Source organism: Cricetulus griseus, chromosome 5, assembly GCF_003668045.3.
Source record: "Cricetulus griseus strain 17A/GY chromosome 5, alternate assembly CriGri-PICRH-1.0, whole genome shotgun sequence".
In the NCBI taxonomy this organism is placed as follows: Eukaryota; Metazoa; Chordata; class Mammalia; order Rodentia; family Cricetidae; genus Cricetulus; species Cricetulus griseus.
The window spans coordinates 32,136,598-32,150,365 of record NC_048598.1 but is presented as its reverse complement, the minus strand read 5'-3'; the positions used below and the strand labels follow the sequence as shown (position 1 = coordinate 32,150,365).

At 41.2% G+C, this 13,768-nt stretch overlaps 1 protein-coding gene across 2 annotated transcripts in view; it reads left to right on the top strand.

Moving 5' to 3' along the window:
- Tnr (tenascin R) overlaps positions 1–13,768 on the top strand; it is a 75,121-nt gene that overhangs the window by 47,333 nt on the left and 14,020 nt on the right. For both annotated transcript variants that reach the window (XM_027417270.2, XM_027417271.2), the window contains one exon: positions 207–339. In XM_027417270.2, the coding sequence (XP_027273071.1) occupies positions 207–339 (133 nt within the window). The remainder of the gene's footprint in view (positions 1–206; positions 340–13,768) is intronic.

Sequence of the window (13,768 nt, the reverse complement as noted above, 5' to 3'; positions counted from 1 at the left end):
AATAACCCAGGTACCTAAATTTATCCCATGTGCATTTGTGAGATAGGAGCCAGCCTAAACCTCACATGGGAGCTGTCCTCCCTGCCTATTGGCAGTTTTCTCCCTGCTGTGGGATGGAGAGGACAGCAGTGCTGACCCAGCTCTCCTCCAGTCCCATATTGCAAGTTAGCTATTCCCACAGCCTCCTTTATTCTGGCTCCCTGCAGGAGCTGATTGTGGATGCTGAGGACACCTGGATCCGACTGGAGGGCCTGTCAGAGAACACAGACTACACAGTGCTCCTGCAGGCAGCTCAGGATGCCACAAGGAGCAGCCTCACCTCTACTGCCTTCACCACAGGTGAGGGACTTGGAGTCACTTTGATGCCTTCTTCTCCCTACATGGTGCCTACCTCTTCAGCGTCTCTGCTGAGCCTTGGCCTCAAAGGAGCCTATTGAAAACTCAGCTTCCTCTTTCTTCCTTACCCTTTCCCAAGGCCCTGCCAGAAAATCCCTACCACTGAGGTTATCAGGGAAACACCAGCCCAAATCTGTAATCTATATAGACCAACTAAGGACACCAAGTAGAGATGTCAACTTGCTTCTTGTACCAATTTCTGTGTTTCTCTAGAAAAATTATTCTGTCTCTCTCCCTCCTTCCCTTGATGCCTGCCCTCAGCAACACTTCTAGTAAACGTTACAGAGGAAACCTTCAGTACTGAACCCTCATAAACCCTCACACCTTCCTAAGCACAAAGTACTTTTGTGTATTCAGTATCTCAGTCAATCTTTAGAACCAGTGGTAGAACCATTTCAAAGGGCAAGAAATGTGAGCTAGCACATAGATAGCATAGTGGCAGAGCACTTGCTTAGCATGTATGAGGTCCCAGGTTCAATCCCCAGCTCCACTAAATAAATAAATATAAGAAGCTCAGGAATAGGAGTGTGGCTTAATAGAATACTTTTTACCTAATATGTTCAAGGTCCTAGATTTGATTCTTGGCTCCACGGAAAGAAGAAAAAAAAAAAGGCTTTTAAGAAATCAAAGACCTACATGACTTTCTGGCAAGCATTTTCCTAAACACATTACATGCATTATTTAACAGCATTTAATTTCACCTCCACAACAGCCTCTGTCCTATAGACTATTACCTCTATCTATGTATTTATTTTTACAGGCAAGAAAAGTAGGGTACAATAGAGATGAGATAACTTATCTAAGATTTTATGGCTTTTAAGTTAGATAGCTTAGATTTGACTCCAGACAGTCCAGCCCCAGGATCTGAACTGTTAGTATATTCTCTCTGCCACCTCCATGGCATCCCTTTACTGTTTGTGATGTGTAACTGCCCACCCAGCCCATTTTAGGAATGAGGGTGTGTTCATCAGTGGGTTAATATAAGCACATCCCTCATCCCTAAACACAGGTTTCCTGAATTTCAGAGTACCAGGATGACTGGTCCTCCTCCATGTCCCAGAGCCTGCCCTTCCATCTCAAAAGAATCAACAGAAAGTGCCCCCACTCCTCCTTCTCTCCATATATTCATTCTAGATGTCAAAGCCAGGAACTGATCAAGTACTTCAAAGTCACTGTTAGTGAAATGAGTCCCTTTCCTCCTTTTTTAATACTTTTCAATACTTTCCAGAGTGTCTTCAATGGGTTCATTAGTCAAAAGAAAATATTTTAATGGGGAAATAAAAATAAACAGTGATCTCACAACCAAGACATGAATCTATGACATATCCTTACCAAGTGGAACTTAGGGAACTGTTGATGTCTGTTCTGATGAAGTTTATCTTGCTGTTTCAAAGATAACTTATTAAGAACTAGGGTGTTACCTCTGTTCAAACCCAGCCCTGCACACTCATAGGCTAATTAAAGGGGCCTTTATGAAGCCACCACTTAAAGACCCATTGGGATGAGTTTTCTGCTGAATTAAGATTTTTTTTCACCATAAAAGGAACACAGCTAACAGAGGCACAGAGCTCCCAATGTGCATGTTTACTAGGTTAAACGAATCATTTTGTTACCAAAATGCTCAGTGTTGGATGAGCTTTTCATTCCCATCCTGCTAATGTCACAGCTGGCAGTAGTGAACAGTGTGTCAAATGTCTGAAGTTTCTGTGGTAGCTACAGCAGCAGCCCCTTTCCAAATCCCTCTGGACTGTAGCACAACCATTTCTTTGACCATCACTGCCTTGTCTTAGATGCAGTAGTTTGGGTATGGGACTCCAGATCTGGCCAGGGCCTTGGGAGGATTAAATCAAGTAATTGACACCTTACTTGGAAATGTGGAGAGGATGCTAGCTAATGGCTTGGTTTGATGGGCAGTTTAGGTCACTGTTGGTGTCTGTTTAGGTTCATTTGTTGTTCTTACAGGACTCCAGTTGACAATGGGCTCATTAAACATAGCCAGTGTCAGCTCATAAAAAAAGAAAGAAAACTGAAGAGCTCAATTTCTATGCAATGAATATAGCTACCAACTGAGATACTCACTGTATAGAGTTTCAGGGTACCAACAATGGACTCACACTATCCCCAAATATGTAACAATAGAGTGTCCATGTTTAGGAGGTGTGGTTTTAGGAGGCTGAAATTTAAGTCACTGATGCATCCCAAATCCTGCTGGCTTTGTTTTGGAGATTTATCAGAACCCACTGAGACAACTAGATGCTGAGTGAAAATTTCTTAGGCAAGAAATACTGCATGTCCAATTCCCATTGCAAGCCTGATATATACAGACATGATAGATGAACTGAAGAGTTAAATCTCAGCTTCAGAGTGCAGAAGTGGAGGCATCACGATAAAACAAAACTGAAGAAGAGAACCAAGATTCTTAATACCCTGTGCAGGGATGCTAGGAAGACGTGCAGCTTGCAGGTTATGAAGGCCAAAGTCCCTCTCTAATGTCAGGTTCTGTCTACCACCACAGTACAAATCTTCCCAGGTACATTACTCTGGGCTGTATTGTCATTGGCCAGTTAATAATTGCTTACTTCCTGCCCCAGTCTCTGCCCCCTGCTAAGAGGAAACTTTATCAAAGAAGAGAATACAAGTGCATTTGCTTCCTAAAGGTAGGGGTGGGAAAAGGTTCAAAAAGGCAAGTAACCAAAGTGAAAAGAATAGCTTTACCCAATTCAAGATTGAAGAGGCTGCTTGTCTAGACCCCATGGGCAGGAATTCATCCTGCTGAGCATGTCTGGGGACCACTGAAGGCCTACATGACAGTACACCAGGGCTGAAGGAGTTAGAGTTTAACATCCTTTATGCCTATAGCATCCTTTTCAACTTAATTGCCAGTATCTGCATTTTCCACTTAGCAGCATCCTATTCTGAGAATGCACTGATCATGTGCAAGTTTTCTATGCCTTCTTTTGGACAAGAGAGTTTAAAGTTTGACTTCAAAGTATCCCCCATCCCTAATAAACACTAATCTTGTCCTGGGGTGGCCAAGATAAAGGAGTCACTCAAGCAGGTGCTCATCTAATTGTCTGGGAAATAGTTCAGATGCCAATAATAATAGTAATAAATAATAGTAGACAATAATGGTACTTTTTTCCTTTTTACAAAAATAAATTTTTCCCCTCATATAATATATCCTGGTTTTTGGTTTTCCCTTCCTCTACTCTCAGTCCACCCGGCCCTATCACCACTATTATAGACAAGATCTGCTCTCACAGCCTCCTTTGATCCTGATGCCTTTTCTTATGTTCATACTATACAACATGAGCCCATTCCAATCTTTCCATCATGTTAATAGCTTCCTGTCCTCTTGTCTCTGGTGTTTGCACAAGGCTCCAGGGGGAATTATATACAAGTCGTATGGGAGAGAAAAAAATATGGATACATTATTTATAATTTGCCGTCTCCTGAAATTTCGTCCAAGGTCTACTTGTCTTTTAGAGACATGAATTTAAATGAGGAAACAAATATATTCCCTGCAGAGCCACAGGGACTTGGTGAAATGATCTTCTGAGAGGCAGGTTTCATTGTCTCTTTTAATACTATAAAAGGCAAACAAAACTCGGGCTAAGCTCATCCTCAGAGGCAGTGAACACTATAAAAGGGTTGTCTTGACCTTGAGGTTAAGCGAAGAGGTAGCAAGACATGAGTAATGAAGAGGTTGATGTTTTGGTTTTTTTATTCGTTTTTATTGCCTCTACCCCCTGCTATCTCCCTTCCAGGTCAGGCTGTTCTGTGATACTCTCCAGGAAAACTCTGGGGTCTCCTCTGACATAAAACTCAGTTTTATTAGGTTGTAAAAATGAATGAAAATTGGCAAAATCTAGACTCCAAAGCAGTGAGTAGTGGATTCTGGAAAAACACATGGTTACTAGACTTTCTGTTGGAAAGGGAAGCCTAGTTATCTATACATCAGGACATCATGTGCCCCTTCATCGATGCAGGAAGTGGGGGCATTTCCCACTGCTCTACCGCTTAGAAACAGTTTGAAGTTTTGTTTTCCTGTGACAAGCAAGCGTGGCAGGGGAGAAAGAAGGGTGAGACAGACAGACAGAGCCACACACAGAGGAAGGTCTGCCTTCAGCTTCCTCTGAGACCTGGCTACGGAGAAGGAAGTGGCACACTAATCATGCCATATGAATATACCATCCCAAGCATGTCCAACTGAATAGCTAAATGTCACATCAAAGGTTTGTATTCATCAAACTGCCCACTTTATTATGTGTGATCAATATCGGTCCTCCAACAAGGCCCCTCTTCCTATTCACTCATTTATTTCCTTTTGCCCCAGCTCTTTTTCTGCCATCCCTATACAGCCATCCCAACATGTACAATGGGAAGCCTCTTGATTCTCCCTTTGAAAAACGTATTCCTCCAGAATTGCTTTGGTTATGAATGATTTAAATGTGTGTAAGGTGTTTTGGATTATATAAATCATTACAAATCTTTATGTTTGGACACTTTTAGATTCATCAGTCTTTTACTTCTAATTATTGTAAACTATTACTTGATGTGTGCCCAACCCATTTGCCTCTCCACTCTCTCAAAGACAGGCATCAAATTGTGTCCAACCTTTCACAGCCCCAAATGGTGCTGTAGTATACACCCTCAATGTATCCATCTATGGATCAGTGAGGCAACCAAAAGTTACATGCCCAGAAAAGGAATTGCTAGGCACAGGGTATGTACTTATTTGGTTTAAGTATAGTTTACTTACAGGCTGGGTACACAGGAATGTCCCTGTTTTCTGGGAGTCCATATCATTCCTAATGACTTTGACACATTCCAGCCTGGTCCAGCCTTGGAACTTTTGACAGTTTAATAAGATTGATGTCTCATTGTTCTTGGTGAATCCCATTCAGTAACAGTAAGCTTGAATTTAAATATCTCAGTGTTTGTTAGCCTTTTTTTTCTTGTAAATTACCTGTTCATGTCATTTGCTCATTTTCCATCAGGGTTCCTTATAGTATCTATCCAGTATTACTTGAGCCTTTAGCATCTTTTGTAAAAAAAGATTTTTCCTGCCAATAGACTCAGAGCTCTTCTTCAGTATTCTTCTGTTCACTCTGTGATTTATTATCTTACTTAGTCTATTTTATATGTGACATTCAGTTGGGATACTGTTTCATTTTTCTTTATAAAGTGAACCAATTTTACCAGCATCATGCACTAAGGAAGCCATCTGTTCATTGATTTGATATGCTTCCTATATATTAAGTTCATACATGCACATAATCTGTCTCTGAACTCTGAATTATCTATTTTACTCCAGGCTCTATTCATCTGTTTTTTTTCCCCAAAGCCTACATTGTGTGTTTATATAGAGAGTTAATTTTAATACATTTACACATGGTAAGACAAGTTTCCTTGGCTCCAGTGTTTAAGGTTCACTTAGCTATTTGATGGCATTTAATTTTCCATATGTGTCATGTCATCTGAATTATCCCATTTAGGTATGAAGTCCTCCAAATTAAATTTAGATTAGAACTGCAATGTACATATAAGTTAATTTGAGAAGAACTGACATCTTTATGATAGTAAGTTATCCCTTCTAAAATGCATAGACTATATCTTCATTTATTTAAATAATCCTTATGTTTCTCACAATGTTAAATTTTTCCCCCATAGCATTCCTGTGTTCTCAGTTAATCTCTGGAAGTTTTATTAGTTTTATTGCTTTGTGACTTGTCCCTAATTAAAAAAATATTTTCTAGTTGATTATTGCTGGTGCAGAAAAATACTATTGATTTTATATATTGATCCGGTATCTAGCGATCCTGCTGACTTTCTTACTAATTGTAATTATCCATTGTTTCTATTAATATTTGAGGTAAATATGGAGCTGGGGAGATAGTAAAAGTAAAGTGCTGCTTGCTGAGTTCCAGTCCCCAGTACCCTCGGTAGTACCATTGGTAGGGGAGTAGAGGGTGGCAACCCAAGCCTGTATCCCATCACTGAGGAGACAGAGAGAGGATGCCAGGGTTTTTCCCAGCCAGCTAGTCTGGCTGAATAGAGGAGTGCCAGGGTCAGTGAAAGACCCTGTCAGAGAAATGAGATGGAGAGTAGTAGAGTTAGACACTCCAAGTACCCATGCATGAGCAAATATTTTAGGTATTTGGTGTCACTTGTGGGTACTAGTTTCATATCTGTTCTGCACATTAACTGGAACCTATGAAGCTGTCCGTGACAGTGAGGTTCGTTAACCTTGACCTGTTCACAGTCTTGGAAGGAGCACATTTAACACTTCAGATGCACAATCCTCACTAACTCCTCATCTGCTGAACCTCTTTAACACAGTGACTGCTTTCTAAAATAACAAAAATATGTAATCGGCTAGCCATAAATAAACAAAAATATTACTGGCTAAGATAGGTGGTATGAAACACTCATTAAATTATAGAGAATTTTCTTCTACTTCAAGTTAGATTTGCAATGAATTTTATCAAATGATAGTTTTTAATAAGTCATGGTTCTTACACTTCTGCTTACTAATGAGGTGACTTACATTAGTGACTTTTAAAAATATGTGTATTTACTATCATTGAAAAAAATCAACTGAATGAGTTTTTAATACATTCAGATTTACTTAACTCTAACATTTTACATCTCTATAGTCACAAAGAAAATTGGCCTTCCATTTTTACTGTTTATATCTCCATGATTCACCAACTTAATGAAAAAAAAACCACAAACTAGCCAGCCTTCAGTACCATAGACCAAATTTTCTGTCCTGCCTGGTCCCCCGTGGCTGCAGGACTGGGCAAGACAGAAACCTAATGTCCTCACAGTATCACTATTGTTATTTTTTCTGAGACAGAGTCTCACTATGTATACTGACTATCCTGGAACTCACTATGTAGACCAGGCTGACCTGAAACTCACAGAGATCTACCTGACTCTGCCTCCCAAATGCGGGGATGAAAGGCATGAGCTATCACACTTGGCTCCTACTATCTTTTCATGTGCAGTATTGCCTTCAAGAAGACTAATTAATGCCTAATGGCTTCATTCTGCAGATGACTAAATTTTTCTATCTGGAACCTTTTAGAATATGGTATGTATGTGTGTATGAGTGTATGAGAGAGAGAGAGAGAGAGAGAGAGAGAGAGAGAATTGTGGGGGAAGACACCGACACAAGTGTGCATGTACGTGTATGTGCACATCTCTGCATGTAGAGGCCAGAAGAAGTCAACATCAAGGATCATCTTTGATTACTCTTCCACCTTATATTTTGAGACAGAGTCTTTCACTGAATAGATTGCCCATTTGGCTTGAAAGGCTATGCCATGAGCTCTAGGGACCTGACTGGCTCTCCCTCTGCAGTGCTGAGATCACAGATGTAGAAAAGCATGGTAGCTAGGTCCTCATGCTAGTGTGTGGCAAGCACTTGCCCCACTGAGCCATCTCCCCAGACCCATGTTTTTCTCTCTTTCTGGCAGTCTTACAGTTCATTCTCTCTTAGAGTCCATTTATCTTTTTATCTCCAGTTTGACATTCAATGAGGCTTTTAAATCGGCAGCATTTTATCTGTACTTCTTACAAGTTTGTCTTTATTATTCATTTAAGCATTTCCTCCTATATTTTTTTCTTTTCAGGACTTCCATTAATTAGATGTTAGAATGTGTGTGCTGTACTCCAAATCTTCTAATTTTCTCCCTCTTTATTCTTTCCTCTTATCTTCTTCAAGAGGTTCTCAGCCATACATTCCAATTGATTGCTGGCATTTTAACTGTATCTAAATCCTTTATCATTTCAAACTCATTGTTATTTTAAACCTTAATATCCGAGTTTAACATTTCTGCTGGGTTTTAATTTCTTGGTTTTTCTTCATGATGCTGATATTTTTCCTTACCCCTTTAAATACAGTTAGCTTGTCTAATTAAACTGTTGTTCTAATAAACTGAACTAGATAATCAATGTCATATTGATTGTCATCTTCCTTCCAAAAGTACTCTTGTTCTCAGTGCATGGAGTTGTCCTGTAAGCCCAAACTCCCTTGGGTTATCAGACCCTCCTTCTGGTAGTTTATGTCCTACCAAATGCAGAACAAACTGCCCAGGCAATGAGTTCACTTGTGGCAACATAGAGAAGAATAGATTTCAAAACTATCATCCAACCTATGCTATCCCTTTCAGTGCTGTTTTGTATAGCTATTTAATAGGAATAATCCTGGCCTTGCTGAGCAAACTGAGAAATTTATTTGATTTTTACCTCTTCTGTTTCCTTAAAGGGATTACCTCTTCTGTTTCCTTAAGGGATTGTATAAAACTGATGAGAGTTCATCTTCAAATTCTCAATCTGCTCTCACTAGACTCCACCTGAGTCTGGAGAGTTATTTTTGTTGCTGTTTTGTTGTGTTGTGTTTTGTTTTATTAGTTCAAATTAGGAACAAGCTTGCTTCACATGTCCATTCCTTCTCCCTCTCCCTCCCCTCCACCCAACCGCCCACCATCCCCCACCCCATCCCCCCTCTGCTACAGGGAGAGTAGGGCCCTCCATGGGGGCTCCCTAAAGTCTACCACATCATCCTGGGCCAGGCCTAGACCCTCCCCCAATGTGTCCAGGCTGAGAGAGCATCCCTTCACATGGGATGGGTTCTCAAAGTCCCTTCTTACACGAGTGGAAACTACTGATCCACTACCAGGGGCCCCATAGAGTGCCTAAGCCTCCTCATTGACATCCATGTTCAGTGGTCTGGATCAGTCCTGTGCTGGCCTCCCAGACAGCAGTCTGGGATCCATGTACTCCCCCTTCTGTTCAGTCGACCTGTGGGTTTCACCAGCCTGGTCCTGACCCCTTTGATCATCATTCCTCCCTCTCTGCAACTGGGTTCCAGAGTTCAGTTCAGTGTACAGCTGTGGGTGTCTGCCTCTGCTTCCATCAGCCACTGGATGAGGGCTCTAGAATGGCATATAAAGTAGTTATCAGTCTCATTATAGAGGAAGGGCATTTAGGGTAGCTTCTCCACCATTGCCTAGACTGTCAGTTGATGTCATCCTTGTAGATCTCTGGAAATCTCCCTAGTGCCAGATCTCTTCTCAGCTCCCTCTATCATGGTATCTCTCATCCTGCTCTCCTCCATTCTGCCTGGACTCAACCTTTCTGCTCCTCCATTTCCTCCTCTCCCCTCCTCTTTTCCTCCTCTCAATCTGCCAGCTCCCTCTCCCCTACCCTCATGCTCCTAATTAGCTCAGGAGATCCTGCCCCTTCCCATTCTCCGGGGTCCATGCATTTTTTCTCTTAGAGTCCTTCTTGTTCTGGAGAGGTTTTTTTTAATGTGAGATTTTTTACCTACAAAATAAATTTTGAAGAATAGTTGTCATACTCTCTATATATTATTGTATTTCACTTTGGGAGACCTCTAGGAGGTGGTGGTGTTCAAGGAATGGTCCCTTTTATCTAAGTTTCTGAACTTATTTACATAGAGATTTTGCACTAGTGAACAGAACAGGGATATGTGGCCGCCCTTTGGGGTAGTAGTGAGTCTTGTTTAACAGTACTACTATTTACTGTAGCTTATAAGATGACCTCATAAGTGCTCTAGGGAGAGCTTATACATCACCAGTCACAGAATTTGATTTAGCCCATTTTAAATTATATCATCACAAATGTTTTCAGAAAATCTAATTTTGTGTCCTCTTTCATTATTATAGGGATGGATGCTAGCACTCACATGACTCTAAACAGCTAATAAATGCTGACATGTTGTTAGGCTGTGTGCTAAAAGCTAAGGACAAAGTGGTGAATAACATTGCAGATGCCTATCACTATGCTTTTGTTTTTGTTTTTTTAATAATAAAAGGAGATTTGGCCAGGCGGTGGGAGCACCCTCCTTTAATCCCAGCACTCAGGAGGCAGAGGCAGGAGTATCTCTGTGAGTTCGGGACCAGCCTTGTCTGCAAGAGCTAGTTCCAGGACAGGCTCAAAAAAAAAAAAAAAAAAAAGAAAGAAAGAAATAGATTTGTTAGATTTGTTACATTGGCTTCCATATTAGTCTGGGTAATTCAACAGTGGCTGTTTCACAGCAGAGAGGTTGAGACTATAAAATTTTTACTCAAAGGGTGGAGGCACCAGAAAAATATACCTCCACCTCTAATAGGAAACTCATTGCTTTAAATAACGCTATATCTGCAAAGATAAAGAGTAAGGTATCTCTTGCCTTCAGTAGAAGGTCCCTCTCCTTACACAGCGTGATTCGGTTACTGGTATCACATCCATCCAACCCAGAGCTTGTTTTGTCTGTTAGCTAAATCTTCAGTTTTCCAAATGTTCCGTGCTTTTTCACATGGCTGGAATACCCTTCTCCACAAGTTCGTGGGTAATTAGTCAGTTCCTAAAGTCAGAAAGCTTTCTGATTAGCACTCATCAAATTCTACTCCATTCCAGAATGTCACTTCTCGGCCCCTGTTCACCAGCCCCCAGCTTCACTGCATACCTGCTTTGATACCCTTCTATCTTCCCATGTTTGTCTCTGTCTCAGAGCACTGAGAACTTGAGATCTCATTTGCCCTGGGCCTGTAGATCTCATAATTACATCTAGAAATACTTAACCAGGAGACATTTCAGTATACTGATCACCCGGCATCTCTTTCCTTCTAACTTGGTAATCACTGTTACCTGTGCTTTTAAGAAAAATGTCAGCTTATTCATCTAGGCTCAAGTTACTGCACCAAAGGGAAGAAGAACCTCCTAGGTTATGTGTTTGGTTGGAAAAAGTATTAGGATGATCAGTTTCAGCATTAAAGGTAGGTCTCTGATTAGATGGCCTAGCATTCAGAGAGCTAAGGATGCCTATGATTGGCCCTGATAATCCTCTAAAACATAGGAGGTCCATCTTGGGCACATAACCCAACAGGTCAATCAGAACATGGGAGAGATTTTATAATTGTTAGCTGAGCCAAAGTCCAACACCTCCAAAGCAGCAGGGTGAAATGGTAAAGGCGGGTCACAAGGTTTAAACTCAAGCTGAAATATCCCCTCTCCTTTCCATCCCACCCAAACTGAAAGGTAGAGTACCCAGGACGAGGTTACTGAAGAAGAAAGAACATAAGAAGAAAAGGGGGAGACAGGGAGATGTGTGTGAGAGAGGAGGGAGAGAAAAATTAATTCTGTGTTATCCACATGGTCATATGATCTAAGCAGGAAGGGCTGGCCTAGAGGCCTCCAAGGCATCATCTCATTTACCATTTCTGCCTCTTGGCTTCTGAGAAGAGAAACATGTAAACTATGAATAGCTCTATCGGAAGCACTTTGGTAAGATACTGACCTCTGATCCTATCTTCCCTGCTTGACACTCTGATGCAGTAGAGCAGGGATAGAACATGGGGATGTGAACAATAATAAAGTAATGACTTGGGAGCTCTCAGCAAGCCTCTGCTTTCTCTTATGAGATAGAGGGACTAGGTCGATTGAGGACTAGTGACTCTGAGACAAACTTGGAATGCTTTCAAGGCTGGAGCAGGATGGAGAAAAGCTTCATGTCCCATCTTCTCCAAGTTCCCAGGGAAGGAAAATCCCATGTTGCTGCTTCTGATCATCTATAAAAGCAAAATGCTTCTTGATTGCCTTTCCACTAATGCCATAGACTAAATTACAGCAAATCGAATCTATTAACAACCAGATGGCCTTGTAATTTGTCAAGGGTAAGGCAAGTGTACTCAGCGACTATGTATCAACCTCCCACACACTTGGACAGCACCTCCACCTGCCAGCTTACTGTGGGAGCTCAGGAGGAGGGGCATATGGTCCTTCCTCTCCCAAGGATCATCATAGACCTTTATCCCATCCATCCTTGGCATACTGTAGACACTTATTCTTTCAGCTGATCTTATTCTTCCAACCTTAAAAATAAGTGAATGTCTCCTTTATGACAGCTACTTAGATATTTAAAATTTCCCTTCCCCAGAGCAAGCCATTTTAATTTATTACATGTGCCTATATTAGATCTCACTTTAGAAGAACTAAGAATGGATTTGATACCCTCATAAAGTATCTATAACATAAATTTTAGTCATTATCAATGAAGGAGAAGGAACTGACCTAAAATTGCTTACTTCTCCAGTCTCAAGGTGGGTTTGACTTTAAATGTGTATTTTAATGAGTTGCTATGCTGAATTTGGGAAAGAGATTTTTGTGAGGGACCCAGGGAGTACTGAGAAATAAGAGTTCTGTCTCCCTAAGAAGCTGGGCTGATCTAAGGAGGAACTCTTCCTTTGGGAGAAATAGTGCATAGAGTAGCAGTGAGCTGGAGCCCAGGAACATTATGTGCTGATCAGAGAGAACCACAGGCAGCCAGGGAGGAGAGAGGAAAGGCAAGTAGGCACGCTGGTTGCTCTAGAGACCAGGGTCAAGAATAGCCTAGCCGACTGGAAATAAGGTCAGTATTCCCAAAGCAATACAGAGAGGGGACAGAAGCCACTCACGGCTGTCCTCTGAAATGAAACTAACCTTCAGGGATAGGTGAGATAGGAGTTTTCAAGAGGTCTAGGACATACTGTAAATAAAAGCCAATAGCTCTTCTGCGGTGACTACAGGAGTCAGTTCAGAAGGGAGCACATTTAATTGGGACATAGTGCTTTCTGAGGTCACTATCACCTGGAGTATTTTGTAGTTACATGTTAAATAGAAAAATCAGTTATGTTACACAGAAGAAGATCCTCAACAAACTGGAGCATAGGTTATATTTCTTTTCTAAGGTTTGCTTTTCAAAGATTTCATAGTTTAATCTGTGTATGTGTATATAGGACATGTGTGCAGGTGCCAACAAAGACCAGAAGAGGGTCTGGAATCGCAGGTGGTCGTGAGCCATCTGATATGATATGAGTGCTGGGAACCAAACTTGGGTCCTCCGAAAGAGCAGCAGATGCTCTTAAACACTGCATCATCTCTCCATCCATGGACGTAGTCCTTGTTTTAATAGATTTTACAGCGCACTTGACTTGGGCTCTGAAATCTTGAATTCAAGACTCCTGAATAAGCCTGAGCAGTTTTCCTTCAAAAATTAAAATAAGTCTCCGATCTATATCAACCCGCCTCCCTCTAAAGCTTCTCACAAGAATTAAATAGAAATACAAATAGACTTTGTAAACTGTGAGTTTTTATAGAAATATATCAACAGTCCTTGATGTGGCTATTCTTGAAGTGTCTTATTCCACCAAACCACTTAGGCAAACCTGTGGTAGTAATCGGGAACATGGTCCTCGGAGTTAATATATCTCTGGGTCAGGCGGCTGGGTCGGGGCTGGGGGACTTGCATTAAGACCAGTAGCCTTTTCCTAACACAGACTGCTTTATAGATAACCTGTGATGGGGACTCTCAGGAAAGTTA